Source organism: Callithrix jacchus, chromosome 7 (assembly GCF_049354715.1).
Source record: "Callithrix jacchus isolate 240 chromosome 7, calJac240_pri, whole genome shotgun sequence".
NCBI classification, from domain to species: domain Eukaryota; kingdom Metazoa; phylum Chordata; class Mammalia; order Primates; family Cebidae; genus Callithrix; species Callithrix jacchus.
The window spans coordinates 26,983,847-27,000,444 of NC_133508.1; the positions used below are offsets into that span (position 1 = coordinate 26,983,847).

Here is a 16,598-nt window from a genome sequence, read left to right on the forward strand (position 1 = left end):
TTTGAAGACAGTGGACTCAGTCAATGAACACAATGATCCCTGACAGACAAGAAACAAAGGAAGTGGCCAGGCACAGTGGCTCACGCCTGTAAGTAATCCCAGCACTTTGGGAAGCCAAGGCAGGTGGATCACCTGAGGTCAGGAGTTTGAGACCAGCCTGGCCAACGTAGTGAGACCCTTTCTCTACTAAAAACACAAAAATTAGACAGGTGTGGTGGCAGGCACCTGTAATGCCAGCTACTCAGGAGGGTGAGGCAGGAGAATCGCTTGAACTCCGGAGGCAGAGGTTGCAGTGAGCCAAGATTTCACCACTGCACTCCAGCCTGGATGGCAGAGCAAGACTGTCTCAAAAAAAAGAAACAAACAAACAAAGGAAGGAAGTCTTATGAAAGCCCAGAGCCTCGCCTTCAGAGTTTCCAGGCCATGATGCAGGGAGGAAAAACTTACATAGAGTCCAGCAGACTCCCTGAGTTGAAGTGATGAAGCTGACAGTCTAGTAAATGCAAAGTAGACAGAGATCACAGGACACTGGAGAGGAGCGACAGGTACAGAGGAGAACCCTGGAGATTTGCAGAGATCCCCTCTTGGGTACTGAGCAGAGTAATGAACAGTGAATGTGTGCTAGGAAACTACCTGAAACCAAAGAAACCCCACCTAAAAAAAGGAGAGGAAATCCTGCCTGGTGTTCCCACAGCACCAGGAAAAGTGTTCGTTCCCATGGTCAGGCTGGAAAAACTCATAGTTCTCAGGACAGTGAATAATCAGAAAGATATTGCCTCAGGAGTGGGGAATTAGCCCAGATCATAAAAGCAAGACTGGAAAAAGTCAAGCTGTTTACACGTAACTCAACTGTGCCCCACAATAAAGCTCAAGAAGATAAGTAGAGGCATGGAAGATAGTTTTTAAAAACCAAATTGCACTTGTAGAGATGCAAATTACAATGTCAAAGATGAAAACTAAATTAGATGAAAATAAACACAGATTAACCATCACAAAAGATTCAAAACTTTTAGACATCAGTGAACTATGGAAAAAAATCCAAGCACCTAATATGTAAGACCCCAAAAATGGAGGAAGAAAGACAGAAAAAAAATGTGAAGAAAAATTGGCCAAAACTTTCTAAACTTAATAAAAATTATAATCCCACAGATTCAGAAAGGATATGGCTGGGACAGAAAAAAATGAAAGCATACTATTATAATTATACCATACACCAGAACTATAACAAAATTATACCATATATGATGTTATAATACTGCTTCAAGGTGGACTGTGGTAAGTTCAACTCATATACTATAAATCCTAAAGCAACCACTAAGACAGCAAAACTAAGAGTCATAGCTAATAAGCCAAAAAAAAACTTGAGATAACTCAGGAGCATCTGTAATCAATGAAACAGCAGAGAGTCCAGAAGTAGACCCACATGTATGGAGCCAACTTATTTTTGACAAAGGCACATGGCAAATGCAGTGAAAAAAGACGAGCCTTTTTGACATATGATGTTGGAACAACTGGATATTCCAAAAAAATGAACTCGAATCCATGCTTCAATCCACACAAAAATATGAACTCAAAATGGATCACAGATATAAATATTAGACCTAAACCTGGCCGGGCGCAGTGGCTCACACCTGTAATCACAGCACTTTGGGAGGCTGAGGTGGGTGGATCACTGAGGTCAGGAGTTTGAGACCAACCTGGCCAACATAATGATACCCCACCTTTATTAAATAATATTTTTTAAAAAGTAGCTGGGTGTGATGGGGCATGCCTGCAATCCCAGCTACTCACGAGGCAGAGATCCCCTCTTGGGTACTGAGTTCAAGAATCAGGAGGTAGAGGTTGAGACGTTGTAGCAACAGTGCCCTCCAGCCTGGGTGACAGAGGATGAGATTCTGCCTCAAAAAAAAAAAAAAAAAAAAAAAAAAAGACCTAAAACTATAAAACATCTAGAAAAAAACACAGAAGAAAATCTTTGTGACCCTGTGTTAAGCAAAGACTTCTTAAATATGATACAAAAAGCAAAATCCATAATTGAACAGATAAATTGGACTTCATCAAAATTAAAAACTTCTGCTCTTCAAAAGATACCATTAAGAAAATAAAAAGTAAACAAAAAATAAATAAATAAAAATCTAAATTTAAAAAACAGAATGAAAAGTCAAGTCACAAACTGGGGGAACAAATCCTTGCAAAAAAAATATCTAAAAAGAGAATAAGATCAAGAATATATTATATAAAGAACTCCAGCTTTGCACAGTGGCAGCATCGTAGCCAATGAGGTTTATTGTTTTTTTGAGACAGAGTCTCACTCTATCACCCAGACTGGAGTAAAGTGGCTCCAGCTCAGCTCACTGCAACCTCTGCTCACTGAGACCTCTGCCTCCCGGGTTCAAGCGATTCTCTCGTCTCAGCCACCCATGTAGCTAGGATTACAGGCATCTGCCACCATGCCCAGCTAATTTTTGTAATTTTAGTAGAGACGGGGTTTCGCCATGTTGACCAGGCTGGTCTCAAACTCCTGACCTCAAGTCATCCGCCCACCTCAGCCTCCCAAAATGCTGGGATTACAGACGTGAGCCACCATGCTGGGCCACCAATGAGGTTCATCCAAGACATGATTATTGTTAATTAAAAACTTTTCCATTAGAAAAAATAATTTAAAAAAAATTAAAAGGAACTTTTAAAATGCTACTAGTAAGAAAACAACCTACTTTTTTTAGAGGGGTAGAGGGGACAAAGTCTTACTCTATCACTAGGCTGGAGTGCAGTGGTGTGATCTTGGCTCACTGCAAACTCCACCTCCTGGGGGGGGTTCAAGTGATTCTCCTGCCCCGGCCTCCCTAGTAACTGGAACTATAGGTGTGTACCACCACATCCAGCTAATTTTTGTATTTTTTATTACAGATGGGGTTTCATCACATCAGCCAGGATAGTCTCAATCTCTTGACCTCATGATCCACCTACCTCAGCCTCCCAAAGTGCTGGGATTACACATGTGAACCACCATGCCAGCCCAACAACCTAATTTTTTTTTTTTTGACACAGAGTTTCACTCTTGCTGCCCAGGGTAGAGTACAATGGCACAATCTTGGCTCACTGCAACCTCCACCTCCTGGGTTCAAGTGATTCTCCTGCCTCAGCCTCCCGAGTAGCTGGGATTACAGGCATGCGCCACCACGCCCAGCTAATTTTGTATCTTTAGTAGAGATAGGGTTTCTCCATGTTGGTCAGGCTGGTCTCGAACTCCTGACCTCTGGTGAGCCACCCACCTCGGCCTCTCAAATTGCTGGGATTACAGGCATGAGCCATCTTGCCCAGCCCCAACAACCTCATTTTTTAAACAGAAAAAGATTTGAAAAGACAGTTCACCAAGGAAGATTTACAGATGGCAAATAAGCACATGGAAAGATGCTCAACATTATTAGTCATTAAGGTAACATATATTGAAACCATAGTGATATCCACAATATACACCTATCAGAATAGAACAGCTAAAAATTTAAAAATTTTAAAAACAGCAAACTAGGTGTTTGTGAGAATACAGAGCAAATGGGCCTGTCATATACTGTTGATGGGAATGGAAAATAGAACATACAAATACTTAGAAAACAATTTAGCAGTTTCTTAATAAGTAAACATAAAGGAGCATGAGGGAACTTTTGTGGATGATAGCTATGTTAACTCTCTTGCTTATGGTGATGGTTTCCCATGTGTACACATATGTCAAAACTTAGCAAATTGAACATTTTATATATGTGCAGTTTATCATGCATGTGTCAATTATACATAACTAAAGCTACTGCTTACAAGAACGAACATCTAAGAAAGTGGCCGGAACACAGAGAAAGAAGGATATGAAATAATTCAGGGTAAAGCTAGATGATTCAGATCTTTAACCTTACAGCAATGAGAAGTGATAGCTGGGTTTTAAGCAAGGGGGTAACTATGATCAGATCTGAATTTTTAGAAATTTATAATTACGGTTACAGAGTAGACATAGTTTCAGGAGGTAGAGTAGCAGGGAAAACAGCTATAAGCTTATTGTAGTATTCCAGTGGGGAGACAATGGTAGCCTGACCTTGGGTGAGAAGCAGAGTCAACAAACAGACTGGAAAAGTACAGAGGAATTTTCCTAGGTCTTTGGCTAAGAGTGTACAATATTCAGTTGTTCTCATCCTATTTTAACATAAAGCATATTTGTTAGATCAACATCCCTAAAACACATCGGCACTCTAAGGTAAAGGGTGCCATGCTAAGTGTGCTAAGCATAGCATAATATATGCTAAGTGTGCATACATTACACTTTATTACATACATTATACTAAGCATAACATAATGCATGCAAAGGGTACATACATTACAATGGGATACATAAAAAGGCCGTAAATTTATGCAATGGTCCCACCTTTACACTCCATTCCAAGTTGTTCAATAAGCAACATAAAATTCTTGTAATTAGAGTGGGGCAGTTCACAATCCTCCGAGGCTGTTTCAGATGACTGAGTTAAGTCAACATCATCATCTATAGACTGCATGTGGTTTTTGACCTATGAAATAAATAACACTGTTTCAAAATGTCCCCAAAATATTTATAGCATATACAGAAGGGGTAATTATCCATCTTTCTATATGAGCAAAAACACAGGTATTTCTTAAAAGAACTAATTTTTGTTAAAAGGATAGATATCCTTAAGCCGGGTACAGTGGCTCACGCCTGTAATCCCAACACTTTGGGAGGCCGAGGCAGACGGATCACCTGAGGGCAGAAGTTTGAGACCAGCCTGACCAATATGTGAAACCCTGTCTCTACTAAAAATACAAAAAAATTAGCCAGTGGTGATAGGCACCTGTACTTCAGCCTGAGAATCCATCTCAAAAAAACAAAAAAGGTATTTTTTATCAATGGCTAGTGCTTCTTAATCACTTTTTTTAAGTATGTCTTTACAACAAAAGATTATCTGGTTTTTTATCATTTCTTTTTTCTTTCTTTCTTTTTCTTTTTGTGAGATCAGGTCTTGCTCTATCATCCAGGCTGGAGTACAGTGGCATGATCACAGCTCACTGCAGCTTCAAACACCTGGGCTCAAGCAATCCTCTCACCTCAGCCTCCCAGGTAGCTGGGACTATAGGTGCACTCATCACGCCTGGTAATTTTTTCTTAATTTTTGTAGATACAGGGCTCCCACCATGTCACCTAAGCTGGTCTCAAACTCCTGGGCAGCAATCCTCCTGCTTTAGCTTCCAAACTGCTGGGATTATAGGTGTGAGCACTATGCCCTGCCCACTTTATCTTTTATAACATGTTTTTTTAAACAATGATTTTGATAATTTATTTTTTACAGTACCTTGTTCTTTTCATTAGATGTCTTCTTAGTAGGCCTAAAAAGAAAAAAAAAAATACCTTTCAGGCAAATAGTAAATATGTAAAATACAAGGAATATCTAAAACTATTTTTTTTAATAAAATCTCTGCATTTATAATTTATTTACCCTATTCATAAAGTTAACAAGAATCTTTTTTACGGGTAATTTAAAACATAATAACTTTCTACAAGAGGTATTAAACTATAAACAGAAAGAATAACAGTAAGGGACAAGAAAAATACACTAATAATATCATAACAAATTTAGATCAAGCTTTCTGACAGTCAAAGCAAAAGGAAAACATAGTGTTACTTGCATTATTCAACAGATACATACCAGCATTCTTTGCTACTGTCCTTTTCAACAAAAACAAGTTTTTACTGGCACTAAAACCTATTTGGAATATTATCACTTAACATCCTTACATGAGGAGAACCCTTTTTGAATGATGATATTAGTTAGATTTTTTCAGGACTCACAATGCAGGTACTATGCATTATTCTAAGCACTGTACATATGTTAAACTCATTTTAATTCTCCTAAGAATTCTGTGAGGTTGACAACATATTAAGTATTTTATAAAAGAAGAAACTAGGCACAGAAAAGCCAAGTAACTGGCTCCAACCACTTATAGCTGGTCAGTAGCAGACCCAAAATTCAAACCCAACCATTCTAGCTCCAAAACATATTTTGCTGTGCTGTGAAAGTAATGTTTAGTTTCAAGTATTTTTAAGTGATATGACAGCAGATGAATCTATATTATCATTCTATTTTTGGCAATAATTATAAATAGTAATTTCTGAATCTTACAAATATTTTTTAAAATAAAAAGACCTGCCGGGGGTGGTGGTTCATGCCTGTAATCCCAGCAATTTGGGAGGCTGAGATGGGCAGATCACCTGAGGTCGGGAGTTTGAGACAAGCCTAATCAACATGGAGAAACCCCACCTCTACTAAAAATACAAAATTAGCCAGAAGTGGTGGCACATGCCTGTAATCCCAGCTATTCGGGAGGCTGCAGCAGGAGAATCACTTGAACCCAGGAAGTGGAGCTTGCGGTGAGCAGATATCGTGCCACTGTACTCCAGCCTGGTCAACAAAAGCAAAACTCTGTCTCAAAAATTAATAAATAAATAAATAAAAAGATCTTATATCTAGCCAAGTTGGAAACCTACTTTCAATAAGCTAAACATTTATTTTTTCTAAAGAAATTCTTCAACATTCATTCATTCATCTACTCAACTCGATTCATGCATTCAAAAATTATTATTGAGGCTGGGTGTCGTGGCTCACGCCTGTAATCCTAGCACTTTGGAAGGCTGAGTTGGGCAGATCATTTGAGGTCAGGAGTTCAAGACCAGCCTGGCCAACATGGCAAAACCCTGTCTCTACAAATACAAAAAATAGCCAGGTATGGTGGCATGCACCTGTAGTCCCAGCTACTCGGGAGGCTAAGGCATGAAAGTTGCTTGAACCTGGGAGATGAAGGTTGCTGTGAGCTGAAATCACATCACTGCATTCTAGCCTGGGAAACAGAGCAAGACTAACTAAAAAAAAAAAAAAAATCTTTATTGAGCATACAATACATGTCAATGACATTATTGGCATAAGGCAACATGGTTTTTAATATTTTAGAACTTTAAAATCTAAAGGTAATAGTCTGTGATAGGTTGTCAATAGTTTAATTTTCTACAGTACATAAACAAAATCCTACCCTTCTCCCCAGAATCTAAACAACTATTAAGTTAATAAACCTGATCTTTTAGTCTTAGAAAATCATAGCTGTTCATGATGCTACTGTCAAAAGCACTCTGATATCTTCAATCATCAAGAAATATTTAAATTCAATTCAGTATAGCCTACATGTTTGTATGTTTATAATTAGATAATTTTTTTAAATTCATAGAGTTTTTTTACATCATCGACACATTCAATTATATTAGAATATTCCATTTCTGAAAGAGTTCTAAATGAACCTTGTAGTGAAAAACGACATAAACAGACGTTCTAAGGACAATTAGTTTATTATAAATCTTTAAAAGATAATGGATCAAGCTTTCCAATGCTTAGACATGCAAACAAAACTAAATTTCATAAGCATTTCCTTTGCTACTGGCTTACTCCCAAAAGCATATAAATATACTCTAAAAGTTTCCATTTTAAAATAAAAAAGAAAGAAGACTCCCTTGAATCCCACATTCTTCTTCAGTTACCACCCGTTTACCTATTGCCTTTCCATCCAAGTTCTTTCAAATGCTGTCTATGCTCATCCACGACAGTCAGGGCTCCATGGTGACCATTTATTGAAACTGCTCCTTATCAAAGTCACTCATCCTCTTCTTAATCTTTCAGCAGTCTGGATATAGTAGAGTATTCTCTGGCTTTGAGAGACTACACTATTCTATTTTCAGAAAAAAAATGACTGCTAACCTTCCTCTATAGAAAAATATTTTATTTTGCTTGTGTTTTATTTTTCCTCCATAGAGAAATCAAGAAATTATAGATTTTACCTTCCTTCATCCTCATCTATTTCACTTAAACTGCTGTCATCATCCACTTGTAGCAGGCCACCAGTTAGTAAGCTGGCCTTCTCAAACACCAGTGAATTCACAGATTCTTTTGAGGTAGGTTTTCCTTTTTCAATTCTCTTTACTTCCTTCATTTGCAAGGCAGGACCACTGCTTTAAAAAAAATCCATGGGAAATGACAGTTATATAAGAAAAGAGAAAAAAAGAAACAAAATGCAGAAAGAGTTAAGGGAAAAAAAATAAAAATTAAAAATCCACTAAAAAGCAAATGTTTTCTAATAATTCTGACAAAGAATAAAAAAAAGTTTATAAAATTCCAACATTTGCCCCACCTCAATTCACTCATTAATTCAAAAAACTTATGAATTATCAGCAATATAAGAGGAAATGTATATTCCTCACTTCAAAAACCACAGTTTTATAATACCATTATGATGAAATGCGTTGTGTAAGAGTTGATATATAAAAAGTTATATCTAAGCACAAGGACAGCGTTAAAACAGAAAAGGCAAAATAAACGAAGAGTTCACAAGACAAAAAAGTGGGAGAAAACCATTCTACTTAGAGAATAGAAGGTGAGCATAGATTAGGCATATGGCGTCTAGATGTTTCCCAGGAACTTGAAAAGAAAAGATGAATGCTACACTAAACTTGAATGCTACAGTAAAAGGCTGGAGCTCACTGCCTACAAGCAATGACCTTCAGACATGGAAGTAGCAATTAGATTTAGGCTAATCTTTGGCTTTGTTTTTAAATATCATAATGTATCACTTAAACAAAGTGGTTTTTTTTTTAAATGAAGTTTTTAAAATAGCATGAGGCACATGTAACATGAAAGAAGAAATCAGGAAAATATCCTGAGTAGGGGGGAAAAAACCTTACTTTTAGAATATCCTATATGCCATTACATGCAGTTCCAAAATAGCTATATTCTGATTACTTATGATTTTGTTTGAAAATAAAACAATGCGCTGGCACGGTGGCTCACGCCTGTGATCCAGGCACTTTGGGAGGCCAAGGCGGGTGGATCTCGAGGTCAGGAGCTCAAGACCAGCCTGGCCAAGATGGTGAAATCCCATCACTACTAAAAATACAAAAAAATTAGCCTGGTATAGTAGTGCAGGCCTGTAATCCCAGCCGCTTGGGAGGCTGAGGCAGGAGATTCACTTGAGCCTGGGAGATAAAGGTTGCAGTGAGCTGAGATTGCGCCACTGCATTCTGGTCTGAGCGACAAGAGTGAAACTCCATCTCAAAAAAAAGGAAAAGAATTGGTAACTGTTACAGACTTTTAGCCTAGTATCTAATCCTAATATAAAAAGTTGGATTTACCAGAAGAAAAATTATGATTTTTTTTTTTTTTTTTGGAGATGAAGTGTCACCCTGTCACCCAGTTTGGAGTGCAGTGGCACAATCTCAGCTCACTGCAACCTCCACCACCAGGGTTCAGGTGATTCTCCTGCCTATGTGTCTGGAACTCTGACCTCAAGTGATCCACCTGCCTCAGCCTCACAAAGTGCTGGGATTACAGGCATAAGCCACTGCACCCAGGCATGACTACTTTTTTATAGGGTAAAAACATGCACAAGGATATCACTATCATACACCTACATAATTTACAGAGACTCAAATTTCCCACTGTGTTATGTTAAGAGTTGAGCATGAGCCCCTAAAGACACTCAATATACTGAAACGTTTACATGGACTACAGATCCCTCTGTGCAATCCCTTGGCAATATTCAGATTAATTTGAGAGTCCAACATTAGGGACACTCTAATAAATATCCTTAAGATACATATGTATATATGTAACATGCTTATATAAATATTCTTTACATATAGTATTTATTTTTAACATGTTATGTACATATTATACATAGGCTTACTGTATATTATCCATAATATATAATAAATGTCCTTAACTTGTGTGTGTGTGTGTTTTTATGTAAGCCATATTTTCCTGCAGAATCTAGTTCCAGAAGTGAAGCTCTTAGGTTAAAGATAGGGAATATTTGAAATTTTGATATATACTAAATTACCCTTCAAAAAGGATTTACCAATTTCATTTACCAACAGTGTATGACAATGCCCTTTTTCTCACATTTGCCATCACTGGGTATTATTTTTTAAATAAAATATCAATAAAATTCAAAAAACAAGTATCTCATTGTTTGTTAATTTGCATTTTTCTAATTACAAGACATGATTGCATATCCCTTGCATGGTAAAAGTATAAAATTTATTAATCATGAATATTAGTCCAAATTCGAATTCGTTTTATAGCACAGGAACAACTGTCTGCTGTTAAATATGCTATTGGCTTACCTAACATACTCTTTATTTTCCTTCCTAGGAAATTGTTGATGATCAGTTTTTCCACTCCTTCTTTCTTGAATTAATCCAACATCATCATCAACATCTTCATCATCAGTAGCACTATCATATATGTTTGCTGATACTTCCGTTTCATTTTTTCTGTGTTTTTTCCTTTCTTCTTCAACCTTTAATGAAAGTTTGATACTAAAGAACTGCTATTACTTTATTAAATAGAGAATTTGTTTTCATTGAGTTTATCATTTGACTCAGTTTAACTGTGGTGACTTTAGCCAATAAAAACATTTTCTGCTTACTTTAATTGGATCATTGTATCTATGTTATACAATTAAAAGCTATAATTATCATAATTTTATCCATGAAATTTTTATAAATTCTGCTTCAGTTCTGTTTGAGTGAAACAGAATTTTCCAAAATTTCGAGGGCTCTTCTTAATTTTGTGCTTTTATTCCCATCCAATCTTCACTATCTACTACTATGAATTTTCACCCCATTTTACTGGTAGGAACAGAGAAAAAAGACAAAGATACAAGATGCATCTTCTTCTTCCTTTACCACCTTGATTTTATACCACACAGCCAGATTTAGAGGATGTAACACTGCTCCAGGAAAAGAAAGCAATCTTTCTGCTTTCTGCCCTAAGCTGTTGTTTTCCCCAATGTCCTTTATAATTCTTTTTTCATTTGGATCCTGGGATATCAACAAAGTGAAGGTGCTCAGTGAAATACAGAAACTAAAGTTTGCCACAACATAAAAAACAGAGTGAAACTGCTGAGTTGCTGGTGTGGAATTCTGGGAAATGAGATGCTTTCCAAATTTCACATTCAATAATCATACAATTTTATAGCTGGAGAACATACAGTATAAGTATTAATTATCTACATTAGCCCCATTATCTACTGATAATGAGAGTAAAACAAGATAGATTAAATGATCCATCCAGAGCTCCTAAAGTGGCATTATCTAGCATTTTATGGCACCAAAAGAGATGCTATAACTCCATAATGCTGAATCAGATAAATTATCAGATAAATTCATCAAATTTAATCAGATGAATTAAACGTATGACACTGGCAAAGTAATTTAATGCCATAGCAGGGAGGTAATTTAATGCATAGTGTGGGAGGCCTCATCTACTTTTACTTCTAAAGAAGATTATCTGCAGATTATTGTTTATCTTTAAGACTCAATGTACAGAACTCAGCTTTCTACTTTGGAGTTAAATACTAAATCTCTGGCCAAGGATTTATGCTACTTATATGGTACATATCCCCAAACTTACCATACTTTATTAAACAACCTCATGCAAAGGTCTGATTCAATACATATATTTGACCGATGATTTTAAAAATAGGTGAAAGTATATGTATTTGTTGCCAAAAATCTTTAAAGTGATCATAATGGAATTCTAAGTTCCAATAGTTTGAGTCAAAAAGATAAAACTTGCACACATGAAAGCACATTAAATAGGTTCCTTTGGCTGGGAATATTTGTTATAACACTCAAGGCTAGATACATTTTTACATCTCTTCTCAGTCACTGCTTCTTTCCCACTGTATTGCCATGTTGTTTAAATAAAAGATTCATCTTTAGGTCAACAGGGAAAAAAATCCCTGGCACTTATTACCTTTCACAAAGCAATTTCCTTTACACTTATCCTGGTTCACAAGGTAACATGGTATATGGCTAAATTCGTTTTCCCAGTCCATATGCGACTTGGAAGACTGATAGACTTCTTAGGTTGATTAAGGAACAATGATTGTGAGAATGTTTTCCTTAACTCCTGTTACTTAGCAGAAATAATTATTTCTACACACGATTACCTATTTAGGTAACGCCATTTTATACATGAGCTCTTCATAAGCAGAAAATCAGAATGGATCAGATAATTGACAGAGAAAAAACAAAGAGTAGCAGCAAGCAAACCTCTACCTCTTTTTGAAGTTGAACTTTTTCTTTCTCCAAAGCCCGGAACTCTACTTTTAACACGGCTATCTCATTTTTAAACCTTTGAATATCTTGCTGTAATTCTTCTTTTAGAGATACTTTTGATGTTCTGCCACTACGTGGTGGAGAAGACCTCACATTTTCTAATTCAGGTTCCATGCTTTGATAGTTATTAGCACTGCAATTATTATATAGCAGCTTCTGGAACAAGTTCTGTATTGATTTTGTTTCCTTGTAAGCATCTGTACCAGCAGAAATACTATGCCTTTTTATTTGAATCATATGCTTCATTTCTTTGGAGCAGATCAAATCAAAAGGTCTTTTTGGATCACTAGACCAAGGCACATGTCCAATGTCTAATTTCCAATTAGTGGCATTTTGGTTCATATTTTTTGTCATTTGCATATCAAACTCTTCTTTCATTTCACCTGTAACTACTTGTGGGTTCCTTACTTTTTTATTTTCTGTATCATTATAAAAATTCTCATTTGTGTTAAAAACATGCTCAGTGTCTGGTTTGTTATTTCCTCGGACTAATTTATTTTCATTTAAATAAGGATTGGAAGATGACTGGCAAGCGTATTCTGGGGACCCAGAGCATGAAGGAGATGGAAAGACATTTTCAAGACTGGGTTCTTTTGGTTCGGGCAATGCGTGGAATACCACAGAGACAGTAGAATCTTTCTCATCACAATCAAGTATATTATTTGTCAAAGAAGAGGGTAGTTCCTTAAAATCTGCACCTCCTTTAGAGCTATCATGCAGTGGCTCTCTCCCAGGACAAGCAGTAATTTTGTATTTTTCACAAGTTTCACCACAGCTCTGCTTTAACTCATTTGTGATGAGTTTTAAATTATTTTTCCACTCTAATTTGCCTCGTTTGGTCGATATTTCTTCATTTTGCACACAAGGAAGTCCTGAATATAGATATATCCTCTCTATCACACTCCTTATTCAGTTCTGGTTCTTGAGACATTTTTTGCAGACATTGTGAAAGTGGAAGATTAATTTGCTTGTTTTGTTTTTCAGATGTCTTTTCTGTCAGGGTGCATGTTTTTAAAATAACTTTATCCTTAAGTAATCAAGTATAAACAAAGAAAAATTAGGAAATAATTAAAACCAAACTGTTAAACTTCATCTATGTTTAGTTACTCCCAAATCACTGAACTGTAAATAAGAAGTAAAAACTAATTTGCCTTAGCCTAAATTAGGAGAAAAACATGAACCAGCAAAGTTAACTTTATCACTGTTCCTTTGGATTAAACTTAATTAATTATGTGTTAAATCTACTGAAAATAAATTAGCAGATGAGTTGTAGTATTATAAAGGCATCCTGACTTAAAAAGACTTTACCTTATCATACCTCAAATACTGAGCCCCTACAGTATATTTAAGTACTTTTTCTAAAGATTTCTAACTGGAGAGCAGGGAAACTTTAAGTTATTAGGAGCCAAAGTAAACACCAATCAGAACAAAAAGCAAATTCTTACATTTTAATTGAAATTATATACCATAATGTGGTGTTACACATCTGAATTGACTATCAGCTCAAGTCCAGTTCTTATATAAGGTTCATTAATAGTAGATTAAAAAATTCCGTGGTATTTACTGATTTCCTAGACGGAAATAATCGTTATTGTTTATATCCTAACAATGGAAAGATCCCATTCTGAAAGGAACTAATTCAGTTATTAATTAATTCTGATTCTCTTAATAACTGGGTTGATTTTATAACCCCATTCTTTCCCTGAATGTAGGCGCTGAAGTCAACAGAGACCACAAAGCAAAACGCAGAATAAATCTTTTACCTTGGAATTAGTGACCAGCAATATAAGAATGTAAATCCTGGCTGGGCACGGTGGCTCATGCCTGTAATCCCAGCACTTTGGGAGGCCGAGGTGGGCAGATCACCTGAGGTCAGAAGTTCAAGACCAGCCTGACCAACACGGAGAAACCCCGTCTCTACTAAAAATACAAAATTAGCTGAGCATGGTGGCACATGCCTGTGACCACAGCTACTTGGGAGGCTGAGGCAGGAGAATTGCTTGAACCTGGGAGGTGGAGGTTGTGGTGAGCCGAGATCATGCCATCGCACTCCAGCCTGGGCAACAAGAGGGAAACTCCATCTCAAAAATAAAAAAGAATGTAAATCCTGAACCACTGGGAATGATTCCTCTTTAAAATGAATCCAACTCAGTGGCCATCAGTGTTAAATTGTTCATATTTTCTACTGCTTAATAATATGATTCAATATTTGATGCTACCATCTTTATCACATAAGGAAGTTATACAAATGAAAGAGGAAACAATACTCAGGAAATTTCTGGCTTCAATTTCAAGGGTAAAGAGTAACTATAACAAAAACAAAAACGAAAGTTTAGCTAGAGTTTACTGCACATTCTAAGAATATTTATCTAGTCAAAATGTTTTTAATACTAAATATGAAATAATGATCTACTGACTCTAAAAAGCTAGTCTAAAAGGCAATTTCACTTGGACTATGTTACATCATTAAGGCAAAGAAAACCATATTAAACCGGAAGTTTTCATAAAAATTGAATACCTGTGACTGGTTATTTTCACTTCCTTTCCTTTCTTGCTCTTCTTCTGATGTTACCTCTAAGTCATGTTCAGCTGAAAACATCCAAATGTTTAGTTAAATGAACTACTTAGAGCAGTTAGGTAAAAGGTATAGTCTTTATAGAAACAGAAAATAACATTTATTTGTATTTCATAAATTGAGAGGGTTTTTTTCTATTTGTTTTTGAGACAGGGTCTCACTCTGTCACCCTAGCTGGAGTGCAGTGGCACAATCACAAAAAGATTCAGTAAATGTTCTTTAGTGGAACATTTACTTCCCAGTAAGAAATACTTCTAACTATCAACTTAATGAAGTATCTAATTAAAACTTCAACCATTATCCAAAACTTCAACAAACACTTGAGGAGACAAGCAACACTAGATGATACCAGGTTAATGCCATACAAAGGTTTACTCACAAATTCATTCACCCAACATAAATGAGCTAAACTGTCAAAAACAAAACAAAATCTTAAGACATAGTGGAAATACATAAAGTAACACTGTAGAATGTTCTCTATAACAGTACCTTTTTTTTTTTTTAATGTAAAGACAGAGTCTTGCTCTGTCGCCCAGGCTGGAGTGCAGTGGCGCAATCTGGGCTCACTGCAACCTCCACCTCCTGGGTTCAAGCAATTCGCCTGCCTCAGCCTCCTAAGTAGCTGTGACTACTGGCACACGCCACCGCGTCCAGCTAATTTCTTTTGTATTTTAAGAGAGTCAGGGTTTCACCATGTTGGCCCTGCTGGTCTCAAACGCCTGAGCTCAGGCAATCTACCCGCCTCGACCTTCCAAAGTGCCAGGATTACAGGCATGAGCCACTGCACCTGGCCAACAGTACCTTTTTAACAAGGCACAAAGAGTGTTGTTCATTATTAATGAGTTCCAAAATTACTATTACTTTTTACATCTTTATCATTGTACATCCTGCTCCTTATATCTGAAATTTTGACAAATTTCTTTTCATCTTTTAACACTCAGACTGCTATGTGAAGTTTTCTTCGATTATAGCTATCTTTCCCCAGATAAACCAGTGTCTCCTTCCTTGGGGCTGCCTTCTACCTTATCTGTGTACTGTATCTTTTCCACCTGAACTGTAAATTATTTCTCCATATGTCTATGCCCTTGCTCCCAGACTGTAGGGGACGATCTTTCAAGTTATCTTATAAATAGTCTATCTATTTTAATCAATAATTATTTATTGAGTTCCTGCTAAGTGCTAAGCACTGGGGTTTAAAGAACGTAAGTAAGAACAAGTCACGGCGGCTCACGTCTGTAATCCCAGCACTTTGGGAGGCTGAGATGGGTGGATCACTTGAGTTCCAGACCAGCCTAGCCAACATGGCAAAACCCCTGTCAACTATAAATACAAAAATTAGCCGGGTGTGGTGATGGGTGCCTATGATCCCAGCTACTTGAGGAGGCTGAGTCAGGAGAATCGCTTGAACCCGGGAGGCCGAAGTTGCAGAAAGCTGAGATCATGCCACTGCACTCCAGTGAGACTCCATCACAAAAAAAAAAAAAAAAGAATGTAAATAAAAGTCGTCAAAGATGGCTTTTCTAGAGATCATGCCTGAGTTGAGACTTAAAAAGTGAGGTTAGCCAGACTAAAGGGAGTAGAGGGAAGGAAAGGGTAACAGCATGCAAGGCAGCAATGACAGAGGGAAAGAAGCCTCAAATCCCATATGTATTTGTCTAAAATACAAGCACTGGAGAGGAGAGCATCACCAGCAGCTGAGAAATCCCAGAGAAAAGGGCAGAAAGAGGAAAGGGCTAAAGATGGAGAGTTAGGCAGAAGTCAGATGATAATAGCCTTATATGTAATCTAGATGTTTGAATATTTGTG

General features: G+C 36.9%; 2 protein-coding genes across 7 annotated transcripts in view; one reads left to right on the forward strand and one right to left on the reverse strand.

Moving 5' to 3' along the window:
- The window catches only part of LOC103790987 (amyloid beta A4 precursor protein-binding family B member 1-interacting protein-like), a 216,554-nt gene that overhangs the window by 139,808 nt on the left and 60,148 nt on the right, over nucleotides 1–16,598 (forward strand). The window lies entirely within an intron of this gene.
- Nucleotides 1–16,598, reverse strand: part of LOC128928269 (ankyrin repeat domain-containing protein 26-like) — a 60,837-nt gene that overhangs the window by 41,682 nt on the left and 2,557 nt on the right. Inside the window, 5 exon segments of the mRNA XM_078329673.1 lie at nucleotides 4,409–4,550; nucleotides 5,349–5,382; nucleotides 7,877–8,047; nucleotides 10,217–10,392; nucleotides 14,736–14,806. Coding sequence (XP_078185799.1) covers nucleotides 4,409–4,550; nucleotides 5,349–5,382; nucleotides 7,877–8,047; nucleotides 10,217–10,392; nucleotides 14,736–14,806 — 594 coding nt within the window.